Source organism: Neopsephotus bourkii, unplaced genomic scaffold (genome assembly GCF_033783945.1).
Source record: "Neopsephotus bourkii isolate Nb327-2 ecotype Australia unplaced genomic scaffold, CSIRO-AGI_Nbou_v1 NB_1292, whole genome shotgun sequence".
Classification (NCBI taxonomy): domain Eukaryota; kingdom Metazoa; phylum Chordata; class Aves; order Psittaciformes; family Psittacidae; genus Neopsephotus; species Neopsephotus bourkii.
The window spans coordinates 3,308,770-3,334,027 of record NW_026901776.1 but is presented as its reverse complement, the minus strand read 5'-3'; the positions used below and the strand labels follow the sequence as shown (position 1 = coordinate 3,334,027).

The 25,258-nt window shown below is 42.8% G+C and overlaps 1 protein-coding gene across 1 annotated transcript; it reads left to right on the top strand.

Annotated features, from left to right (window-relative positions):
• The first annotated feature begins 303 nt into the window (after window positions 1-303).
• Window positions 304-25,258, top strand: OPN3 (opsin 3). Its single transcript, XM_061365746.1, has 4 exons — window positions 304-737; window positions 10,895-11,214; window positions 12,322-12,573; window positions 23,778-25,258. The coding sequence occupies exons 1-4, from the start codon at window positions 386-388 to the stop codon at window positions 24,039-24,041; spliced, it is 1,188 nt and encodes a 395-aa protein (XP_061221730.1). The 5' UTR covers window positions 304-385; the 3' UTR covers window positions 24,042-25,258.

The window sequence follows — 25,258 nt, the reverse complement described above, 5'->3', positions numbered from 1 at the left end:
GTGGGACACAAAAGAGATCTGCCCAAACGTGTCTCCCTAGAAGGATCCTCGGCTGAAGGCAGCCGGGCCGAGCCAAAACACACAGAGAACTTTTTAGGGAAGATGAAGATACAGCCACATCCCAGCCATGACAAGGCTGCTCACCACAGCAAGCCACAGGGTGAGGCGGGATACTTGTTGAAAAGGAGCCATGCGGCACCTGCGTGTGGCGGCAATAAGGCTTCCCCCCCGCCCCCGCAAAAAAGCAAGGGTGAAGCTACTCTAGGGCGCGCCCTCAGTGGGCGGGAAGCTGGATGGGGCTCCTCCTCTTGCCCTCACCAGCGCTCTGCTATGGGGCTAGGAGCGGGCGCAGAGGCTTACCTCCGCTGCGGCCGGGCTGCGAGCCATGCACTCGGGGAACAGCACGGGCACGTCCAGCCGCCCGGAGCCCGCGGCAGCGGAGCAGGAGGTGCCGGGCGAGCGGCCTCTCTTCAGCGCTAGTACTTACGAACTGCTGGCGCTGCTCGTCGCCACCATAGGCGTGCTGGGTTTGTGCAACAACTTGCTGGTGCTGGTGCTCTACTACAAGTTCAAGCGGCTTCGCACGCCGACCAACCTCTTCCTCGTCAACATCAGCCTCAGCGACCTGCTGGTGTCCGTCTTCGGCGTAAGCCTTACCTTCATGTCCTGCTTGAGGAGCCGCTGGGTGTGGGACGCTGCCGGCTGCGTCTGGGACGGCTTCAGCAACAGCCTCTTCGGTGGGTACTGGGGTCACGGTCGCCTCCTGTCCTGCTGAGTCTCTCCTCTCGGCTGCCCGTACTCTCCCGGTCAGCTTTCCCGGGGCTCCTGTTCCCGATCGTCAGTTACCCCCTCCCCAGCCGTCGCCTCTTCCCCGCCCTCAAACGACCGCCGCGTCCCTCACAGCCTCGTCCTGGGAGTTTACTTTATCCTCCCTTCATCCCGTTTCAGTCAGCGCATTCCGCCCTCCGCTCCTCCCTGGGAGAAGCGCTTTCCCTCCCGGGGAGAGTGGGGAGTGAGGAGCCGCCGCTGTGGTGGCTGCCAGGGCGCAGGGGTAGGGTCCCCCCTCCTGGCGGCTCCGCACGGCAGAGTTCTGGTAAGGTCGACAGCGCTGAGGAGAGTGACCCGTAGCAGACACTAAATTCATTGGGAATCTATTTCGGCCTCCCGCCCATGCCGGCGTGACGGGAAACTTACGGGGGAAAAGCAGTGTTGTTAAAAGGGGTCTCACAGTTGACCGAGTGTTGTTGTATTATACGTGGGGAAACGCTGTGGTCAGCGGGCGAGTAGCACGTCCGACCTCGATGTCAGGGCCAGCATTGCCCTGTCCCGGTGGCACGGCTGGAAACGCGGCTGTACCCCGCGGCAGTTCTGCCCATCCGCCTCCAACGCTCCCCAGCCTGCGGCAGTGCCGCCAATTCCTCTGACCATATGCGAAATTCAAGGACTGTCGTAGCAGTGGCAAAGGAATACGGCTTTGTTTTACTGATAAAGGATGCTGCAAAAGAGCAGGATTGTGTTTCTGGTGGTGAAAGTAGCTAATCAGTAGCCGAATCCAAAGCTCGTGTCGGGTACTTTTTTTTCAAGGAGAGGTGTGTAAGTTAAAGGTGGATCACAGTGTGCCCGTGCAATATGTATGCGCTGAAAATTGGATCTAGTAAGGCAAATGGAAGTCTTTAATAAGCTTTGTAGTTTTCCTGCTTTGTTTCACGTGGCGCTCTGGTCTACCTTTGGGTTGCTGGAACCAAGCATCAGAGTTGATGGAATGGATGGGAACCTAGCTGACAGCTGATTCCCACTCATGATTGGGAGACATAACGAAGTATGTTTTTTTTTGTCACAGTGTATTTGGTATGTATGTTTATGTTCATCATGACTGTTTTTAAGAAAGAGGCAGGAGAACATGGGTGTGAAACTGTTCTATAACCTTCATACTTGGCCACACTGGGGCTCCTGGCCAATGCTCTCTCTGTGGACAACAGTGAGATCATGAGAAACTGCACGGCCCCATGAGCAAACAATTACAGATGTGGCACAGAGCCAGATGTTTATAAGTGTATAAAAGCAGGACCCTCATGTAGCCAAATCTGTAAGCCTCACCTACAGGTGGACACACTCTGCAGGAATTTTCCCGGTTACCTGGCACTCCTGGCATTGGCTGCAATGGGGCTTCCCAGCTAGAAGTGTGAGCCTAGATGATGATTCTGTGGTAACTGGTGATGTATTTCTTCTTCATCTGCTCTCTCTATGCAGCAGTGATTTGATGCACTGCTAATTTTCCCATATACTTTACTCTTTTTTTAATATATATATGTGTGTATATGTATATATGATTTGCTTTATAGTACTTATTTACTATATAGAGATATACACCTGGTTTGGATTAGTGTGCTTATTTTAGTGTGGTTATTTAATAAACTGTGCATGTTGTATAGCTAGTATATGGTCGTTTTTGTTGGGTACCCTGCTTGTCAGCAGAACAGTTGCTCTTGGCTGATTTGACTGCTACTGCATAATGCAGCAAAAACCTTATGGCTTGTATGGCTTGGAAGCTGTGGTGGATGTAAGATGTAGTTACCCACTTGTGCAAGGTTTGGTATTGGATGATTTCTGTGGTACGCAGCTCTCAGACATTTGCTGGTGTTACCAGGGAAAGCAGATGTTAATGTTCTGAAACTTTTCAGTTCAGAAAGTGGCAACAGAGGTACAGACTGTGTCTAGGAATAACTGTCTGTGTTTTGTGTTCTTAGAAATAGTCTGCTTCTGCATTATGATAATTTTATCGCTCTGCAAGCCCATGTAGTAATACCTGCTTGTGTTGTGTTGTACAGCTCAGAATTTGTTGTTCATGCTACTGTTGGCTGTTTTTCCTGGGATATGAAAGTTTTTCATTGAGCCTTTAGTATATTCAGAATTCTGGTTGCTACAGTGCAAAATGGATCATTTTGACTACCGAACATACGTCTTTGTACACGAGTAGAATCCCTATTTTCTTATTTATATTAAAATTTGAAGTCAAGACACAGTTCAGGTACATATGTCTTCACAACAGAGGTCAGGAGAAGAGCTTCTCTTTGCTATTACAAAGCCATTCTTAGCATGCCATATGCTAGTGTGGGGAAAGCAACATAGATAACTAACAGACAAGTCTTTGATGACGTTGTTGTCTGTCTTAGACAATAATCCCCATTTAATTTAATTATACTGAGTTCCAATATTTATTTTTTAATGGGTGGTGTATCCTGATGGATGTGATAGCTACTTCAATGAAGTGATGTATTTAAACTGTGAGGGTTGCTTCTCCATGAGGTGTGCAGTCGATTCTATGCTGGTCCCACTGAGCCTGCGACCCTCTCCTTATGTAAAAGCTTTTAACTTTTCCCCTGTCTGTAGTTGACCAAGCTGTGAACAGTAGCAATCCATGTAATCTCTTAATCTGGTTTAGTAAGACTACTCACACCTAATAGGTTTGCTGTCTGTCACTGAGAGCATAAGTTTTTGGGTATAATTGCTAGAGCAGACATTTGGCAGGTAAACATACCCGAATGTTAAGATACAGATACCCTCTAACCTGAAGCAAGTATTTGTGCAATACAGGCTCAAGGCATATAATCTTTGTGTGCATCTTCTGCCTTTTTCACAAGCAGATTAACAAGATATTTTAAAATGACAGTCATTGCAGAACTTGATGTGCACAGGAGAAGTTTTTTATCCTGCCCATCCCCAGTCAATGGATGTCTGCTTTAATGCCTTCTGTACATAGAAATAGGCCCTGATGGTTCTTACTTCTGAACAGAAGTAAGCTAGTCTGATCCTGTGGAATGTACATATGTACCTTTCAAACATATATCACTTCAGCTACAAGAAATGACAACCATCTGCCAGTAGTGTTCTTCTAACACTTTCTGATATGTTTAATTAAGCAAAGGAAGAAAAGAGTGGTAAAACTGATTAGTAGCAAAAGTGGTCTTGAGAAACAGGAATAAAAATCACATATCTGACGCAGTCTGGACAGAAGATTGCATAGTAAGGGTGTACTTTGGGGTTGGCTTTCTATTATTAAGCTTCCATTGTGATTGAAAGCTAGTGCTACTGCAGGGTGATTAGAGACATTTGTATTTCCTAACTGTAAGCTGTTCTTGTAAGGGAAATAAGCACTGTCAGCTTTTAATGTCAAGTTAATTGGAAGTATTATGACCCTTCTGGACAAGTCACCATTGGCATATGGTGGGTTGATCTTGATGAGCTACCAAGTAAACGTTGAGATCCAGGTGTGTACTCCCAGTAATGTGAGCTGGATCATAGGGAATTTTGTAAGCAGTCTTACTTTTCCTGGGAAGAGCTGCAGAGTGTATAGCTGAGGTTATGCTATTTAGTTGTTTCAAGGCAAGCTGACTGCCTCCCTACTCCTTCCTTCTGTCACACACATATATCATGCTGAAGTAAGGATTAATTGCTAGAGACTTTCCTGTGGACCTGGCTTTAAAACAAAGCAAAAACATTTTTCTGTGTATAATTGTTAGCTATGTTATTTAAGACTTTTCACACTGAAGGAATGAGGCCCTGTGCCACCCTCTTGCGTCACTAATGTATGTTATATGCACTGACTTAATCTCACTAAAAGCTTTTTATATGGTCACTCAGCAGACAGTTTTAGGATCTTGTGTTACAGGCAGCTGGAGACTCAGCGTGCATTCAGCTTTAACAATTTTTTTCCAATTGAGTTGATCACTTGCAGGATTGAACTTGGAAGAGATGTTAATTTCTCTGTAGTTTTCTAGGAGAGGTGTATACAAAATATACAAGTCTATTATGCCTAGAAGTGATTTCTTCATTGTCGTGGTTTAACCCAACCAAACAGCTTGTTCACTTACTCCCAGTGAGTGGCGCCAGGCTGGAAGCAATCGAGGCCCACGTTAGTCCGCCCCCCCCACCTTCCCCAGGGGTTGCCGCCCCCTTTCCCCGCTCCCAGAGGGGTGGGGAGGAGAATCGAAGGAATGCAACTCCCACGGGCTGAGATAAGAACAGTCTAGCAACTAATGTACAATACGAATCACCACCGCTACCACCAACGACAACAATGATAAGAGAAAATAGCAAAGGAAAGGAGTACAATACCACGCGCCGAACCACCAGTCCGACCCGGCCGACCCCCTCTCCTTCCGGGTACCTCCCAGTTCCCCCCTGGGCATGACGTGCTGTGGTATGGAATACCTCTTTGGTCAGTTTGGGTCAGGTGTCCTGTCTCTGCTTCCTCCCGGCCTCCCCTCCTCCCTGGCAGAGCATGAGACTCACAAAGTCATTGGCCAAACCAAAACATCATTTTTATCAGCTTTGTTCCCAGCCCGAAAGTCAAAACACAGCACTGCACCAGCTACCAAGAAGGAGAAAAAATGACTGCTGCTGCTAAACCCAGGACATTCATCTACCTAGATTTGCCTGCAGATGCCCTAATTTGTTGAAAATTCAGAAGTGATACATAGCTATTGCCTAAAACATATCATACACCTAATTGCTGAATTTAGAAAGACTGGTTATATGTTTTGTAATACAAAGCTGAAGACTGAAGTTGCACCTTGTCTTGGACAAGTTGTTGCAACTAAATTGCTGCGGTCTAGCTTTTCAAATGTGAATGAGGCAAGGGGGGTTTCAGAAGACAGGCTTTCCCCTCTGATTAGTATGCAAAATAGTAGTTCAATATTTGGATGTAGGTCAAGGATTAATTGATATAGAAAATATGTTCTTTAACAGAAGTCATGGTCTGTCTCAGAGTTGAATCTCTTTTGCTACATTATGCTGTAGCATAATTTCTTCTTCTCTTCTTTCAGAGAAGAGACTGGGGAGAACTTATTGTAGCCTTTCAGTACTTAAAAGAGGCCTATAATGAAGACAGGAAGAGACATTTTAGCAGGGCCTGTTGCAATAGGAGGAGGGGTGATGGTTTTAAACTAAGAGAGAGGAGATTCAGACTGGATGCAAGGAAAACATTCTTTACACTAAGGGTGGTAAAATACTGGAGCAGGTTGCCCACACAGGTGGATGTGCCATCCCTGGAGACATTTAAAGCCAGGCGGGATGTTATTCTGGGCAATATGATCTAGTTGGGGATGTCCCTGCCCATCCTGGGAGGATGTTGGACTAGATGACCTTTGAAGGGACCTTGCAACCAAAACTGTTCTGTGATTCTGAAAACCCAGAGTACAGAAGAAATAATTATCGCATATGAGCCACCTACATGCATAAATCATAAATGAGGTAGCTGGAAGCAGTGCAAGAACATGCATGATGTAAATATGTAGTGGGCTATAAAAGGCAAGGTTTTCATGTAAGAACTACCACTAAGTATATGGCATTATCCAAAACTCTGCATTTCTGTGGGGACAGCAGAAGAAGCCTTGCATTTGTGTGCTCTTGGCAAATCTCTGCCAAGATTTGCCAACTCAAGTAACACTGTTGTATTCTGTGGTTACAGTAACACATCGTTACCTGCTATTTAGCAGCCAACCAAAACTGACCCAAAATTAACGTATTCAGGAGGTGAGGGGAGAAGAGAGAGAGAACAGAAGATGGAGTTGTCTTTAACTTATATGACTGGCATGAGAAAGTAGTGTCTAGGACAGATACCTCAACCAGCATATGCATTGGGTGCTTGAAGTTTCATTATCCTTGGATGAATGGTCTGTATTTTCACTCCCTTAATGGTAGCTATTAAAGGAGATCTCTTATGGTCGAAATTTGTCTTTCAATTTGATTTCTGAGCATGCAAAGAAGAAAAACAGTAGTTTTACTTTCTACTGCTATGTATACCCATCCTTTCCCACCAAAAAGTACTGTCTAGGATATTGACTATACAACAAATGCTGCTTGAAACCATCCCTTGACATTAGAGTTAATCTCCAGCTGAATTAAATTTAAACAAAAATGTATAAATTCGCCCTTCCCAACTTCTCATTTAATTGTAGTTTCCTCATTTGAGAGGAAATTTTTCTTCCTTGCAATCAGTGCAGCAGAGGTACAGGTTATTGCCCAAACCAGATATAAGTGACTCATACAATTTTATTAGTTTTAGTTTGTATTTTATAGAAATACAATTGAACTTAACACTGCTGTTAGCATATGGAAAAAACTTCGAGACTGACAAAATACGCGTTGCACACTGACTGTGGCAAGTTGTTTGAACAAACTTTTTCAATATCTTTGTTGCTGTGAGTGTTACTAGGTTTTGTCATTACATGTGGAAGTGGCGGGCATATTCCAGCTCTTGCCACTTAGAGTCCCTTGGGCATCTTCTGCTTTTATGGTTTTGCAGCTTCATAATGGAATTTGTTGCCACAAAATGTGCACACAGAATAGCTGAAATTCCCAGTAGTTGGGAAACTCAAATGACATATAAAGTTTCCAGTCGTTGTTACAGATCAATTCAAAGATATTAAAGTCAGACCGTACTTTAATGGTCTATCAATGAGGTTATTCTAGTTATGTGAGATAATCTGCTGCTTCTTTCTCAGAGCTTTTGTTAGACGTGTCGAATGTGCTTTGGTTGCATGTTGATGCAGAATGGAAAAGATGTATAGTGGGGAGGAATTCAGATTTTTTTATGTTCTAGTCTTGTTCTTCCCTATTCTGAAGTTGTATTAAAAAACCAAGGACATCCTCCATCCCCTAGTGAAAAACTGGACCTTATGATCCATTGACATTTAGTGGAACATAAGCTCCTAAGAAATGTTGACAGTTCTGAAGTTTCTACCTATTGAGATTTATTTTTTATTTTTTGGGGGGGGGTGGGGGAGGTTGTGCTTTAGATATAGGAGTAAAAGAAATAGTTGGAATATCTACAAGCTGGAAAACTGTTACCAAGAATTACAGTCGTTATTTCTGTCAAAAGTAAGAGCTCCCCAGTTTGTGGTGTAATGGAGAGTTGTGCAGCTGCTTGTATTTTGAGGGCTTAAACAACTTGTAGCATTTGAAACCTTGAAATCCTAGGTTTAACTTTCAAATTGCACAGACTTTACAGTAAAATCAGAGTAAGTTTTATGACCCCAAGGATCATCTGGTCCAACCTTTCTTGGCAAAAGCACAGTCTAGACAACATGACCCAAAACGCTGTCCCACTGAACCTTAAGTGTCCAGTGTTGGGGAGTCCACCACTTCCCTCGGGAGATTATTGTGATGGTTGATTGTTCTTGTTGTGAAAAATTTTCCTCTAGTGTCCAGTTGGAATCTCCCCAGGAATAACTTGTACCCGTTACCCCTCACCTCTTTCATGTGACTCTGTGTAAAAAGGGAGTATCCGTTTTCTTTGTAGCCACCCTTTAAATACTGAAACATGGTGATAAAGGTCTCCCTTGAGCCTTCTTTCCTCAAGGCTGAACAAAACCAGTTCTATCAGCCTTTCTCACGTTTTCCCAGTCCTTTTGACATCTTTTTGGGTCTTGTCTGGACCCTCTCCAGCCTGTCCACATCTCTTTTGCACAGCAGGGACCAAAACTGAACACAGTATTCCAGGTGTGGCCTGACAAGCACTGAGTAGAGTGGGCTGATGACATTGTTATCTCTGCTGGCAATGCCTTTGTTGATGCAACCCAGCATCTGGTTGGCTTTCTTTGCCACAGCTGCATACTGTTTATCCTTATTAAGCCCAGTCTCTTTCCACAGAGCTGCTCCCCAGCTGGGCAGATCCCAGCCTGTGCTGCACTCCTGGTTTGTGTTTTCCCAGACCTTACAGTTGTCCTGTTGAACTTCCAGTGGGTCTTGTCAGCCCACTTCTCCAGCCTATAAGGTCTCCTGGCAGGGTGGCCTTCCCCAGTTAGTTTGGTATCATCAGCAGACCTCATCAGGGTACACTTGATCCCATCACCCAGGTCATTCATGACACTATTAAACAGCATTGGGGCCAATATTGATCTCAGGGGGACCCCACTAGTGACTGGTCTCCTAATTTGAAAAGGAGCCATTCAGCACCACCTCCTGGATGCAGTCAGTTCCCCACCCACCACACAGACCACTTGTCTAGACCATAATACAGCAGTTTCTCTAGGAGGAGGCAGGGAGAGACTGTATCAAAAGCCTTGGAGAAATCCATGTAGACAATGTCCAGCGCTGGCCCCACATCAACTGAGCAGATTGTAGAAGTCAGGTTTGTCAAGCGTGATTGCCCCTGGTGAATCCATGCTGGCTTCTCCGAGTTATGTGCTTCATTTGACTTGTGAAAGACCCCAGGAGGATTCCCTCCATAAGTTTCCCAGGGACTGAAGACTGATGGGCCTGTAATATCCTGGATCCTCCTTTAAGCCCTTCTTGTAGATGGAGGTGACATTTGCCTTCTTCTAGTCTTCTGGGTTGTCCCCCAGTCTCCATGACTTCTCAAAGATATGGAGACAGACCTCACAATATCAGCCACCTCTCTTAAACCCTCAGGTGTACGCTGTCAGGGCCCATCTATTTGAAGGTGTCAGGCTCCTGTATTAATTCACATACCAACTCTTCCTTCACTGATGGTGGATCTGTGTTTGCATCAACCTGGATTTTTGTTTCCAAGGTCTGGGATCAATGTCAAGCCCAAGAAATAAGTAATATTTCCATATGTAATATGGAAACAGTTCTAAAACATTCCTATGCAGTGTAATGGGTGTTCAACTGAAGTCATAAGAGTTACTCTCTAGAATTTCTATGTTAAAAAGATGGACAGTCAAATTTGCAAATTTACAACCCTAAGTTTTCTGCATTCTATGGGAGTAAAGTAGTGTGATAAAGAGGTGCATGAAATACTTTATTGGTTTGGGTAACATTAAAGGAGGGAAAGAAAACAAAACAAAAAACAGACCCTGTTCAAACTTCGGTATGCCTCTGAGTTAAATAGCTTCAGAAATGCTGATGACACTACTCAGAAGTTGCTCCTCTGGCTATTTCTGTTCCGCTCAGCAATGTCTGAATGCTGAGAGATGTTGCCTGTAGTTCAATTTCCTCATTCAATAAAAGCAGTTTATTGGTAGTGTCAGGATAAGGTAATGCTGAGAGCTGAAAATAATCTCTGATTTCTGGCATATCATGTTAGTAAGTGTACAGTGGGGTTGAAAGAGTATACAGATAATTGAAAATAACACTGATATTTTTATGATATCAGCAAGATAGGACAGGACACTCAAAGTAACCCAGTGTCTTACAAATGGGACTCCTTCAGCAATATAACACCTTCCTTGTTGTTTTTTGGTATGCAAAGATTCTCAGGAAATCTTCAAAGAAGCTGGAATTCTCCTAGTAATTTTGGTCACGTTAAAGGTGTACATCTATGCTTTCAGTTGTTGAAGGCTTTCTTTGACTTGAGTCTCAACTCTGAATTCCCTAGGTTTCTAACAGATTTTGTTATTGCTGAGTATCTCATTTTTATATGGCAGCTAAATCTCAAAAAACCCCAAAACAAAACAAAAAAAAAAAAACAAAAAACCAAACCCAACCTTAAAACAATTCTCCCGCAGCCAAGCCCACCCTAAAACAAACACCCCCCCCAAACCAAATAACCCAATGACAACAATAGCAAACCCCTCAACAACTGCTGACAGAAGTTCAGTGTAAGCATGATCTCTCACTTCATGAAGTAATATTTAGGAAGAAGTATTGGCTTGTTCTGTTTTATTTTTCATTCCTTGTCCTTCTTCGTGGCTATTGTATGTCATGGGTCACATCGGCACCCTTCTCTAAGGAGTTTTGAAGTTAGTGGTACTGTTTGAGTTAGAAGTTAGTGAGTGATGGGATGTCACCCAAAAAGCATATTGGTTTTAGATTCACAATATAAGCCAGTTAATTGTGAGTTAACCTGCTGGCAAAGGAAATACTTATTAGGAGGACTTCAGTCCACTTTGCAATGTTTGTGAGTAATTTAATTTTATTTTTCTTACAGGAATTGTTTCAATTATGACTCTCACTGTTCTTGCCTATGAACGCTACATTCGAGTAGTTCATGCTAAAGTGATTGACTTCTCGTGGTCTTGGAGGGCTATCACATACATCTGGCTCTACTCATTAGCCTGGACTGGAGCACCCCTTTTGGGCTGGAACAGATACACACTGGAAATTCATGGATTAGGTTGCTCAGTCGACTGGAAGTCAAAAGACCCCAGTGATACCTCCTTTGTGATCCTTTTTTTCCTTGGGTGTCTAGTAGCACCTGTGGGGATCATGGCCTATTGCTATGGCCATATTGTTTATGCAGTAAGAATGGTAAGTTAATTCAAATAAGAGTTCTCTTACTGTAGCATTTTCAGTGAAAAATGCTGTATATTAAGCTTGGATCAGAGTCTAAATTCACACTCTTGCTTCCTATTCCAACTTTCAAATGTTCAATGTTCATCCATGTCAGGTACCACTAGAAAGGATGCAGGGTTAGAGGAGAACCAACCTAAAGACACCAAGATCTATTTGTTGTGTAGTTTGACAGGGAGGTAGTTTAAGGAATGCTCACACTCACTGACCCACATCAGGATTTTTTTTTCCTTGAAAAAGGGCAAATATAAAACTGCAGTTTTCCTGATCAAAGAACTCTCTTCTCCTCACCACTCCTGAGAAGACAACCCTGTAAAACTCTTCCAAGTGGAGATTAAGCCCTGTTAGAACAGTTTCTTATGTTAAGGCGACCCATTTTAATTCAGTCCAGATCCTTTGTGTCAGAAAGTTTTAATGTTTTGTATTCTGTGAGTAATTAGCGTGGATCCATTCAAGTTTGTGGTCAACAGTATTGGCACAATAAATAATTGTTATGGAGAACACTCACATACATGTCCCATCTTTTCCTCATTTTATGACTCATTCAGATAACACTGGGAACTGGCTGCCTAGTGTTCTGCTGTAAATAGAGTTTTCATAATTTCAGGGTAACAAACCAAGTGGCAGAGCAGTAGCGAGAAATCTATGAAATTATCTTCTCTTTAAAGATTGCTGGTGGCACAGATCTACAGGATTGTCTAACTAGTCAGAGAAAAGGTCACTAAATGTAAACTGAACTTGCTTATGCCAGTGGGTGAAAGCAAGTCAGTTTTATAAAATACTTATATGTGCAGCATGTTGTTTTACATCACTGGATTTGTTGTTTTCCAGCAGATATGCTATCCTGTTTTTCTTCCAATTGTATTTTTACACCTAATATACCCAGTAAAAGTCTGGTATGCATGACATAAAATTCTGGAAGAATTGTGGCTCACACGAAGAGGTGTGTAGTGTCTGTGCCTAAAACTGAATTAGCAAATTAGTTATAAATAAATGTAGAACTATTAATTTTCAAGTAAACTATAGAGCTGTCGTACTTCACCGTTTTATCTTTTTCTTCTGCAGCTTCGCTGTGTGGAAGATTTCCAGACTGTTCAAGTGGTCAAACTTCTAAAATATGAAAAGAAAGTGGCTAAAATGTGTTTCTTAATGATCTCCACGTTTCTTATTTGTTGGATGCCCTATGCAGTGGTTTCCCTCCTGGTAACATATGGCTATAGCAACCTTGTAACTCCAACAGTAGCCATCATCCCATCTTTCTTTGCAAAGTCAAGCACTGCTTATAATCCAGTCATCTATATCTTCATGAGTAGAAAGGTAGGTACATTAACGTAAATCAGATTTAAACTTTTCAACTGGTTATTCAGATAAGAAAATCTTTAATCTGTAAATCTTTATTTATTTTTTTTTTAATTTTTAACTTGAACAGCTAGAGTAAATGGTAAAGATCTGGTATAATTAAAATCCCTGATGTTGATTTAAGTAATACCTTATCAGAAACTGATTTTAAATGTCTGAATTCACACATGAGCACACATGTGAAAGGGAAGGGGAGGGGTGTCAAAATTTGTAACTGGTTTTGGCTGTTTACCCATGAAATGAATTACACCTAGAAAACCTCATCTGAATCACTCCCTCATCACAACAGAAATCCACCACAGAAAATTCATAATATCCAGGGTTTTTAGGAGATAAAAAGCCTGCCTTTGACTTTTCTGTTACGGCAACACAAGGACTGAACAACTCTGCATACTGTTTCAGATATTACATCAGTAACAATTTTCAGAGCTACTATTCATTGCAGCACCTCTAAAGAAAGAGGCTAAACACACCCACATACCCCTCCATGCTTCCACAACTGATTCTACTTTATTCACTCCAGCATGATAATATGTATAGCATACAGATATGGGCCTGAGCTATGAAGCCAAATAGAAACCACATCAATCACAATTGACTGTCTTTAGCCACTATAAATTCCATTCTGTAAACAATCACTCCCTAGGCTGTTTCCCAGCCCAGCCTTGCACCCATGTGCACAAATACTCCTTGGCTTGCTCAAGACCAAGGTGCACTATCAGCAATTCTTCTTTAATTATCCACATAGGGGGAACAGGACAGCTTGCAGTTCCTGTATCTCCCCTTTTTTTGTTTTGTACGATCAAGGCGGCGAGCACTTTGGCTTTGGTTCTTCGCAAGTTGGTAACAAGTCTCCACATCAGATGGAGGAGAAGCAAAGTAAAGTGACGACGTCCAGTCTCCAAAGACAAGATCTCGCCAGTGCACTGGCCAGACGTACTGGGAGCCTTGGGAACCTGAAGATAGATGCTGTTACTTCCAAAGACACAGTCCTTGGCTTTCCTTGTCTCCTTCTCTGCTTAAGGAGTCCTAAATCACAAAAGAGCAGCTTCTTGATATTAGCATTTGAAGATAGAAGGTTCAAATACAATAGTTACTTATTGTATTATTATCGCTTATAATAGTTACTTATGCTAACTTTTGCTTTTTTATCTTGAGGGTGATGAAACCTGCTTTAGGTGACTGTGCTTCAGCAGAATATTTGGACTAAATATCTCTTGTGCCAAAGCAGCCTGCTTAGCCCACCCTTCCCTCCTGGATGGCCTGTTTATAACACAGGAGGCCACCTGTCGCAGCAAGGTCTGGCATAGCATGTGTCCCCAGCACTCAGTGCCTGCTGGGTTGCAGCCAACAGCAGAGCTAAAGGTTCTTTTTGGTGGCAAACACAGAGGCCAACCCAGTCTTGCTCTTGACTGTGGTAAGAGGCATTTGGCCAACCTCAGTCCTTACACCTCATTGTCAAGGCAGAGTTTCACCAGCCTCATCCAGTAACAAGTCACTACCATGGGAAAGCACACACAGATTTACATTAGCAGTATAACTACTGCAGGGTGCAGCAGTGCATTGAGGGTGCTAGTGGCAGTGGGGGTCCAGCCACAGAAAATTTCCCACCAGTGATGTTCTCCCATCTTCTTAATTTGTTCTGTTACCTGCTTTATAACTACCAGCATGATGTACAGTTATTAGGATCTTTCTAGCTTCTGCCTTAGCATATTCTAGCAGCTACTGTAAATTTGCATGCTCTGACATCTCTTTTACAAGTGAGAAGTCCATACTGATAGGGATTGGGGTTATACTATGATATAGAGTGTAGTTTCTTATTAGCAACTCGCTAGTAAGTGCAGGTGGTTTATACATAAAATCACAGCCTCTAATACTAGCTACATTGCAAGCACACATATTTGAGTTGTCAAACGCAGTCTGGTTATAGACGTCATTGATTTGCATGTATTATTACTTGTCTCTAAATTGGAGAGACATCAATTTGATAGGTGGGCCACTCGATGGATAAAGAACTGGCTGGATGGCTGCACACAAAGAGTTGCGGTCAATGGCTCAATGTCCGGCTGGAGACCAGTAATGAGTGGTGTCCCTCAGGGATCGATGTTGGGATCGGTCTTGTTTAACATCTTTGTCGCTGACATGGACAGTGGGATTGAGTGCACCCTCAGCAAGTTTGCCGATGACATCAAGCTGTGTGGTTCGGTTGATACTCTGGAGGGAAGGAATGCCATCCAGAGGGACCTTGACACGCTTGTGAGGTGGGCTGATGCCAACCTCATGAAGTTTAACTGTGCCAAGTGCAAGGTCCTACACCTGGGTCGGAGCAATCCCAGGCACAGCTACAGGCTGGGCAGAGAAGAGATTCAGAGCAGCCCTGTGGAGAAGGACTTGGGGGTGCTGGTCGATGAGAAAATGAACATGAGCCAGCTTCAGTGTGCGCTTGCAGCCCAGAAAGCCAACCGTATCCTGGGCTGCATCAAAAGGAGCGTGACCAGCAGGTCGAAGGAGGTGATCCTGCCCCTCTACTCTGCTCTCGTGAGACCTCACTTGGAGTATTGTGTGCAGTTCTGGTGTCCTCAACATAAAAGGACATGGAACTGTTGGAACAAGTCCAGAGGAGGGCCACAAGGATGATCAGGGGACTGGAGCACCTCCCATGTGAAGACAGCCTGAGAAAGTTCGGACCGTTCAGCCTGGAGAAGAGAAGGCTGTGTGGAGACCTCATAGCAGCCTTGCAGTATCTGAAAGAGGCCTATAGGTATGCTGAGGAGGGACTCTTCATTAGGGACTGTAGTGACAGGATAAGGGGTAATGGGTTAAAACTTAAACAGGGGAAGTTTATACAGTGTATATAAATATATAAAGGGGGAGTGTCACGAGGATGGAGCCAGGCTCTTCTCAGTGGCAAACAATGAAAGGACAAGGGGTAATGGGTACAAATTGGAGCACAAGAGGTTCCACTTAAACCTGAGAAGAAACTTCTTCTCAGTGAGGGTGACGGAACACTGGAACAGGCTGCCCAGGGAGGTTGTGGAATCTCCTTCTTTGGAGACATTCAAAACCCGCCTGGACACGTTCCTGTGTAACCTTACCTAGGTGTTCCTGCTCCGGCAGGGGGATTGGACTAGATGATCTTTTGAGGTCCCTTCCAATCTCTAACATACTGTGATACTGTGATACTGTGAAGTTTAGATTGGATATAAGGAGGAAGTTCTTTACTGTGAGGGTGGTGAGGCACTGGAATTGGTTGCCCAGGGAGGCTGTGACTGTTCCATCCCTGGCAGTGTTCAAGGCCAGGTTGTATGAAGCCTTGGGTGAGATGGTTTAGTGTGAGGTGTCAGTGCCCATGGCAGGGGGGTTAGAACTAGATGATCTTGAGGTCCTTTCCAAGCCTAACTATTCTATGATTCTGTTTACAGCAGAATCAGCTGCAGTGATTGCTAGGTAAGCCAGAAAAGTATTGATTGGAGAGGACTCCATGCCTACAGCACTCATCATAATACTTGCAGTTTGATGTAGACTTCTCAGTTGCCCCCAAGTAATGTTTTGCAAGTCTTTCCGTTTTCTCTTCCTCTGTCTCATTCTGGTCGGGGTCTTCAAGGTCAGCTCCTGCACCTCAGGCACTGGATTCTTCAACTTGTATGTCCATCATGGTATGCCTTGACAACCTTTGCAGGCAACCACCACAGACCTGTAGGTAGGAGGACACAAGCGTACCCCACCCCCAGGTTATCAGTTCCACAGGCCCTTCCCATTTCTGTGGGCCCAAAGGGTCATGATACCACACTCCAGCACATTCAGAAGGTGGCGTGTCAGAGGAAAATGTCATTGCGGTGCAGTGACAGGGGTATTCATGCAAGATTGAGTGCAATTCAAAAAATTCAGTGTATAGATGGCATTGAGGGACCATATTCCCCCTTTTTTGTTTTTGTAGCATGAATTTCAGATCAGTGTGAGTTTGTTCCACAATCCCCTGGCCTCTTGCAGAGGAGTAGGGAATACCAGTGACATGCGTGACACACCATTGCTGTAAAAATAGTGATAAAGCTAATGAGTTATTCACAGGGCCATTCTATTTTCAACTGGGAAAGAACTCTTCAGGTGGCATATGCATGCATTAAATGTTGGATAACACCACGGGCCTTTATGATCAGAAGCTGAAATCATACGTGAAAATGTGTCGACACATGAACATATTTAAAGGCACCAAAAGAAGCAATGTGTGTAACATTTGTTTGCCAAATCTCATTTGCCTTTAAGCCATGAGGATTTACACCCATGGCAAATGAGGATTGAGCTGTTGACTGACAGTCAGGGCAAGACCTCACAATTTGCTTTGCTTGAGAAGAAGGCAGGTTAAACTGTTTCTTTTAAGCCGAGGCATTCTGATGAAAAGAGGAATGTGAAGCGGCTGCAGACGTAAATGCAGAGTGTTAACAGTCAAGGAGTTTGCTATGTCATTACCCGTAGTTAAAAGGGCCAGGCAAGTTGGAATGTGATCTAGTATGACCAATGAAAACAGAATAATTCCTAGTTTCCAAACAATGTTTTGGCTTCAGCAAAATGTCAGAAAGTGCACAGTTATTGATTTCTTTCTACACGCTAACAGGAAGGCATGGTAACAACCGAACAACGTGTTCTGAGTCACAAACAATATTTAAGGATTCTGCAGGGACCAACTGTAGCCCATATAAGACTGCACCAATTTCAACAAGCAGCGTAGAGTCATCCACATGTATAACAGAGGATTGCCAGGAATCCTTTTCAAACCAAACAACAGCAGATTTGCTGGTTTTTCTAGAGCCATCAACAAAAATGGTTTTAGCGTCTTGAATGGGTTGCGTTTGAATTACAAATCGCTCCTGTAGATCAAAATCTGAAAAAGCTTTTAGCAATTTATGTTTCAGAGTACCATAAATTTGTTTCCTGTAAAGTCTGCTAACACTGTTTGGAAAGAAACAGACTGAGGAAAAAGGAACTGAAAGTCTGTTACAGTTAATGGTAGATACAATTCTGCAGGGTCATTGCCTGTTAAATGTTGAACCCTTGTATAGCCTTTGGCGATTAAGTCAACAATCATATTTAATGGTTCTGTCACAGTCTTTCTCTGGGTATGTGGTAAAAAAAAACCATTTTAAAAAAGTAAACAGAATTACTGTTGATTTGACATGTAACTCCTAATGGCCTTCTTTTTCTATTAACAACAAACAGAATGTATTTACACTTGCCAATTTCTCTATCTGCTTGTGGCATCTTGATTTTTTGAGTCACTATATTCAAAGTGTCAGTAGTTTTAGGGGTAAGCTGACGAGGCGAATTCAAGTCTGAGTCCCCTCATAATAAATCAGAGAGTGGTTCAAGGTCGGCATTAGTAATACTCAACATAGGACCCACCCAATTAATAGTACCTAAGAGATTCTGTAAATCATTCAAATTTGTGATTTTGTTTGCCAGTTTTAGCTGCTGAGACTTTACTGTTTTGTTGTTTTTTTTTTTTTTTTTCAGTTAGCACCCCCCCAAATATTTCCAGGGTAGCATATTTTGTATTTTTTCCTGGGCAATTTGTAGACCAAAACAACATAAATTTTCTGCTAAATGATTAACAGTAATTTCTAAATATTGTTCCATTTCTGCACAGACCAAAATGTCATCCATACAATGATAAATTATTGATTCAGGAAATGCGCTTCCAGTTGGTGATATACCTGTGGAAACTACTAGCTGACAGAGTGTTGGACTGTTCATCATTCCTTGTGGCAAAAATAGTCCATTGATAGCTTTGAATGGAGCAGCAGAGTTGACTGAAGGCACAGAAAAATCAAAATGATCACAATCTGCAGGATGCAAAGGAACTGTAAACAATCCTTCAAATCAATAATGCAAAGAACCCAGTCAGGTGGAATCATGGTAGGATTAGGCAAACCTGGTTGTAAAGCCCCCACGGGTTGCATTACATTATTAATTGCAAGCAGGTCTTGCAAGAGTCGCCGTTTCCCTGATTTCTTTAGAATTGCAAAAATGGGTGTGTTCCAGGGGCTAGTAGATGGAACAATATGTCCTGCTTTCAGTTGCTTTTCAACCAGTAAATGTGGTTGCTCCAATTTTTCCCCCTTTAAAGGTCACTGATCAACCCAAACTGCTTTTTCTGTTAACCATGAGAGTTTGAGCAGGGGCTTCAGATCAGTGAGGATAAATTTGCCACATCTCTGGTAAGCAACAAATTCCGTTGCATTTGCAAATCTTGTCTGCACAGATTCATAGAAACTGGCAGTATATATGCTTGAAAATCGGCTACAGCACCATCCGTTGTAATAGCTTTGAGGACTCCACTACTTTTAAAAGGAGATTGCATACCTCCTATTCTGGCTACTGTTGCTAAAGTCAGCCTTTGAGATTGTGAAATAATCGAAACATCTGCCCCATCATCTAGTAATCCACTGAAGACTATTCTCTATTTGCAAATTCAATAAAGGTTGTTTCTGAGTAATCTCCTGGGTCTGACAAACCTCAGCTTTTCCAGAGCTTCCAAATCCAGAGGTATTCCTTGTGTTAATTTCTACTTTTGGCACCCAATATGTAATCAAAACAAGTTTTGCTAGTTTTTGACCTTTTGGAATTTTACAACTGCCATTTAAGGAAGATACTAAAATTTCATTTTGCCAGTATAATCTGAATCTATTACTCCTGGATGAATGTTTATTCCTTGGAGAGTTGTGCTTGAGTGTCATGACAAAAGATCCATAAATCCCTTTGGTAAAGGTCCCCAAACATTGGTAGCTATAGCTTTAACAGTGGCACAATCTAACTTGGTGTTGGTGCTTGTTGCCAAATCCAAGCAGGTGCTGCCTGTTGTGGTAGCTGCAAGATAGGAGATGGAGAGTTTGCTGGAAAACCCCTGTTGTTTTGAGGGGCATTGGGTTATGCTGCACCCCTCTTGGAGTTTCCCAACAAAGGATTTCCATCCTTATCAAATTTAGATTTACACTGATTGCTCCAGTGATATCCTTTTTTGCATCTGGGACAGAGTTGAAATCGTGTTTTTTCTTTCTGCTTTTGTTTCTCCTGGGGATACATTTTACTAACATGTCCTTCCTGTCCGCAGTTAAAACATTTTTGCTGACACATGATGAGTTTTGATAATGCAGCAGTCAATGCAGAAGCCTTATGAACCTCCATACCTATATCCTGACATGTTTTAATAAACTCAGCAATGTCTGTAAATTTTTCCCTGACTGGGGCTAAAGCAGCTTTGCAATCTCCATTTGCATTTCCGTATGCTAACTGAAATAAAAGTACAATGGCAGCCTCAGGATTATCAATCTGCCTTTGTATAGCATTGTTTAATCAGTCTATAAAAGATAAATAGGGTTCCTGAGACCCTTGGTGAACAGTTCTGAAAGAAGTAGTTTTCTTTCCTGATTCAGGTACTCACCTCCAGGCTTGTACAGCCATACAAGCGGCTTGCTGGATTTGATCATGAGGGTGCAAGCATTGCCTGTTAATATGTCAGCATCTATTGGTGTTCCTCTTTGAGCATTATCTAATACCTGTAAAGCCACTAAGCCACTATATTCCGTTCTCCAGACCAAGTATTGATCAGGTGTCAAAATCGTTTGCATTAAAGTGCCAATCCCATGGTACCATAGATCCTGAACTAGCCGTCATTTCCAGCAGACCTAATGTATAAGGACTTTGAATTCCATTTTCCATCACTGATTTTTTCAGTTCCTTAAATACTGTGTATGGAATACTTTCATGTACAGGTTGTTGTTGTCCTTGCCCATCTGTTCCATAAAATACAGGTAAAGTGAAAGCAATGTCTCCAGTAAAATCACCATTCTCTATCCCTTTCCCCATACATTCTTGTATAAATGTTTTGGTAGCTTTCTGGTTAACTAACAGCTGGCCAAATGATTCGTTATCGAGGTCAGTCAAGGGAGGTGCAGTAGGTTGAGGAACATGAGGAATATTCGATGTGAATGCCTTTAATGGCATCAGAGGCGGGTATAAATTTGAATCCTTTTCTGAATCTACAGGGCCAGGAGCAAAAGGATTATCAGGCTTCTCAGAAAAGGTGTTTTCATCCTTCTGTCCTTGCTCTTTCAAATTGTCAGTATTTTGATCATTTGTTTTATCATGTGTCTGAATTATATCCTCAGCAGGTTGCAAATTAGATAATGCAGAATAGACAAAACACCATGTCACTATTAAATCAACAGGAAGCTCCATACCAAGGTGATTTCGAGTTTGTAAATGTTCTCCCACTCTCTTCCATATCAGAGTATGAAATGACCCTGTTGCTGGAAACTAGTTGCAATTTGTTTTGACCCATAACAAAAGGTTCATTGCTTCTCTCTCAGACAAACAATATCCAGAGAATTTTAAAATTTGCTGTAAAACTTTCAAATACAATTTCTGTTTGGCTGATTCTACTTGTCCCATTTTTCTAATGCAATCCCATAATTCCCTGTACAACAGGTGTTACTGACCTGTAACAGGTGAACGGTAGTACCAGAAATTCCCTGTCAAATTGCACGGACATCGCAATGTTGAGCAGTTTAGTGTCGCACACGGGGCACCATTTGCGGTGTTTGTAAAGAAAGAGGCTAAACACGTACACACACACACCCCCCCCCCCCATGCTTCCACAACTAGTTCTACTTTATTCACTCCAGCATATAGATATGGGCCTGAGCTATGAAGCCAAACAGAAACCACATCAATCACAGTGACTGTCTTCAGCCACTATAAATTCCATTCCACAGTCACTCCCCAGGCTGTTTCCCAGCCCGGCCTTGCACCCATGCACACAAATACTCCCTGGCTTGCTCAAGACCCAGGTGCACTATCAGCAATTCTTTTCATCTTTCACTACCCACATAGGGGGAACAGGACAGCTTGCAGTTCCTGCATTCATAGCCAGAGTCTCATGTGGATGACAGTGAAGGGTTTTCTGGGGACAGAAACATTAACATACTGTTAAGACATACTTTTCCACGAGAAACATTTATATTTTTGTCTGCTTTTGTGTTCTTCATTGTGAAAAGTAGACTGATGATATAATGGTGGTAATAGCTCGTTTCAGTGCTTTACAGAGCAGAGAGACAATGGAAGTATTTGGAGTTATCAGTGGCATGTCAAATACTTGGAAACTAGAGAATTACACATCTTTCTCTAAGTCATGAAGTTATAAAGATGGGCACTGAATGCTGGTGAATTTATTTAGACATTAAGATAGCTTCACCGTAACCCAGAACACTAACTGGAAGTGTAATGCACATTGTAAACTTCCGAAACTAAAATTGTAGAAAGATATCTGGATTTTTCTAGAATCACTTGAGAAAGGGTATAAAACCATGAATGCTTGCTAGAAGGGTTTCCTTGGGATTTCATTATCTTTTGGCTCATTATAGAGATGGAACTGTCTGAGATTTCCTACCTGGTTTGCAATTGCCATGCAGCAGCCTGGGCCAGCCAGCAGCCAGTGGGGACAAGGCAGCCAAGTCACTGGGTCTCATCTGCAAGGGGGCTGCCAGGCAAAGGCTGTAGTGCAGCTCAGGCCAGGACCAAGGGCAAAGGTGAGCTTAAATGCTATTCCTGAGTTAAGGTAGGAAGCCCCCAACATGTTGTCTTGCAGCTTCTCGCACCCCCCAGCTCATTTCACAAGTTGATGCGGGGTTACACAGCATTTTTTATACGGTGACACTGACTCTGTACCTAGATATCAGGCTGAATAATTTATCTGAAAAAGACTGTGTAGGTTCTGATATCCAGAAGGAAATCAAACTGGGACCAGGAAAAATGCCAGTGAAGTCATAGCCAGGATAAGCACGAATCGGCTGAACACACTTATTGGAAATACAATGTGAAGTACTTCTCACTCACTTGTAATTCCAGATTAAGACCAAAATGATATTTTCACTCATCTTCTGGGATGTTTTGCTTTTAAAAGGAATTCTAATACCGGTTATTCTCTAGAATATCCTTCCTTTATTTAACCTGTTCTAACATGCTTGTGCTTTCTCACTTCTGTGCTACTCTGAGGTAAGACGTCATCTCCAAAACCTTAAAGGCTTCCACATGACCACTCTCTTGTACTAGATTATCTTTCTCTATCACCTTGTACTAACTTTCTAGGTCCCCTTCCCAAAAGGACCTATTGCCTCACCTGTGTCAGAATAGCTTTAATTTCCTGTAAGAAAACCTTGTTCCAAACCGGCATGTTGGAGAGTTTGTTGCATAATAGTTGAAAAAACGAATATCCATGCAGGATAATACAGAATGATTTTTAACACAGCTAAATAGAAGACTGTTAAGGAAAATGTCCTCCTCCCTTTTCAGAGAAAAGGTGGATTGTTTCTTTCCCTGCCCTCTTTGTTGTTGTGCGTTTTTTTTTCTTGCAAAACAAGAGAATTTCCCCAAAGGATTATATTTGAGCTTTAGATGTGTGCAGATGTGGAGCGTATCTTTTAGCCCCTGTACCTGAACTCTTTGCTTTGTGAAGGGTGACCATAATTGGAGCATTTAAAACAGTGCTACTACTGGAATTATCATTCTATCTCCTGATACGTGCTTTCAATAAATACTTTGCATTAATTTAGACACAAGGTCGAACAAACTTGCTGTATCATAAGTGGCTTCTAGTTAGCTGAAAGACTTCTATTCCCTCCATATTCAATGGTAAAACTTTAGTTCTGTGTTAGCAGCCATGGCAATTTCATGTCTGTGTCCTTCAGTGCTTTTCTTAAAATTCCAGACCCTGGAATTAAAAGGAAGAAGACACTTTCTGTCCCCTTCCTCCCCTTGTTTCTTCCCTCTGCATCCTTCTGTGGAGTGTTTAAGAGAATATTCTTCCCCTGCTAGATGAAATGTGTGACCTCTGAATACAGGAACGATACCTGTAGTACACTGTGGAGCCTAGGCCTTCTGTTCTTTGCAGATCTTGCTGCTGGTGAAATATTCAGTTGCACTTCAGTGCTCCTTACTGGCTAGGTGATCCTAAAGGTACCCACTAAAAAGCCACCATGTTTGTTACAGAGGTCTGTTATTTTGAGTCATTTGCTGTACTGCTGTCGTCAGTAGATCATATGAGATAGTGAACGCTCAGGAAGTGAACACTTAGGAAGCTGTAACTTCATTCTATGTATTCTCTCTTTCAGTTCCGACGGTGCCTCTTGCAGCTCCTGTGCTTCCGCCTGATGAGATTCCAGAGGACCACGAAAGAGACGCCAGTGACAGGGAATGATAAGCCAATACGGCCAATAGTTATGTCTCAGAAAGCAGGAGACAGGCCAAAGAAGAAAGTGACTTTCAGCTCTTCCTCTATAATTTTTATAATCACCAGTGATGAAACTCGGCAAATAGATGACAACAGCAAACATGATGAGACAAAAGTAAATGTCATTCAAGTAAAGCCACTATAGGGATGAGTTAAAGAGATGTGAGAATGAGGTGGACTTCAGCCAGTAGACTCTTTGGGTTGCAAACCAGTTTTAGTGGCAATGCCTGTGGACTGCCAAGGGAAACCACATTCTTAAGCTGTGAAATGCTGAAGGGATGCTGCATCTAAGGCTCTGCAGGCAGTTCACTTTTGATCACAGTACTGAAATCTCTTCATCTGTGCCAAAATTGCTGATGGATGTCTTTACTATTCATTTTCTTAAAGCATATTGTGGGACTTCTATTCAGGAGATCTTGGTCAGGCTGGAAGAATGCACAGACAGAAATGTTACAAAGTTCAGCATGGGCAAGTGCGAAGTCCTGCACCTGGGAAGGAAGAACGATTCTTTAGCACAGCAGGCCAGGCCCTGGCTGCCTGGGATGCAGCTCTGTGGAAAAGGATGTGGAGTCCTGTTAGACGAGGACATGAGCCTGCAGTGTGCCCTGGTAGCAAGGAATGGTAGCAGCACCTCAGGCTGTACTGGCAGTATTGGAGTCAGCAGTCTGAAGTAATTATGTCCTTGATTCAGTCTTCAGTAGACCATATCTATATTACTGCATTGACTTTTGGGACCCTAAAGCAAGACAGATGTCTGTAAACTGGGGTTGAGTTCAGTGGAGTCGCCCAAAATTGTCAGGGGTTGTAGTACCTTGCCTTGCAAGGAGAGGCTGGGGGTACTGCACTTGACCAGCTTGTAGAGGGAGCATCCTCACAGGAACCTAATATCAGCCTTCCAGTAGAGATGGGGAGGTTTTCAACAACATGGAGCAAGGCTCTTCAGAGCAATTCGTAGTGGAAGTTATCACAGACAGCAAACATGAACTGAAATAAAAGATTTGGGTGGGTAATAAGGTAAAGGTTTCTCACCCAAGGGTAGCCAAACAATGGAACAAGTCAGACTAGAGGCTTCTCAAGTTTCCTTTAGTATAGAGTTATAAGGGAAGAAGGAGGAAGAACGTTTGAGGTTTCCTACAGTTCAGTTGGTCTGAATTGGTGCTTTGCAGTGTAGGGGGTGAGAAAAGTGATGTCATCAATGACTGGGGCTACAGTTAAACCAAAAGACCTGAGAAAGCTGTCCTCAGCAAGCCATTCTCTTGGTGCTGTCTGGTAGGACCCATGAGATACATAATGAAAAAAATCATGCCAATCAAAGCACCAATGAATAAAGGTCAGTGAAAAGGGAGACTTGGTTTGGGTTTT

Bases quoted from the DNA above. Each gene is read 5' to 3' on its own strand.
- OPN3 (XM_061365746.1), top strand. From the start codon at position 386: ATGCACTCGGGGAACAGCACGGGCACGTCCAGCCGCCCGGAGCCCGCG. The intron at 11,215-12,321 runs GTAAGTTAATTC...TTTCTTCTGCAG, and splicing joins TTGTTTATGCAGTAAGAATG to CTTCGCTGTGTGGAAGATTT. The intron at 12,574-23,777 runs GTAGGTACATTA...TCTCTCTTTCAG, and splicing joins ATATCTTCATGAGTAGAAAG to TTCCGACGGTGCCTCTTGCA.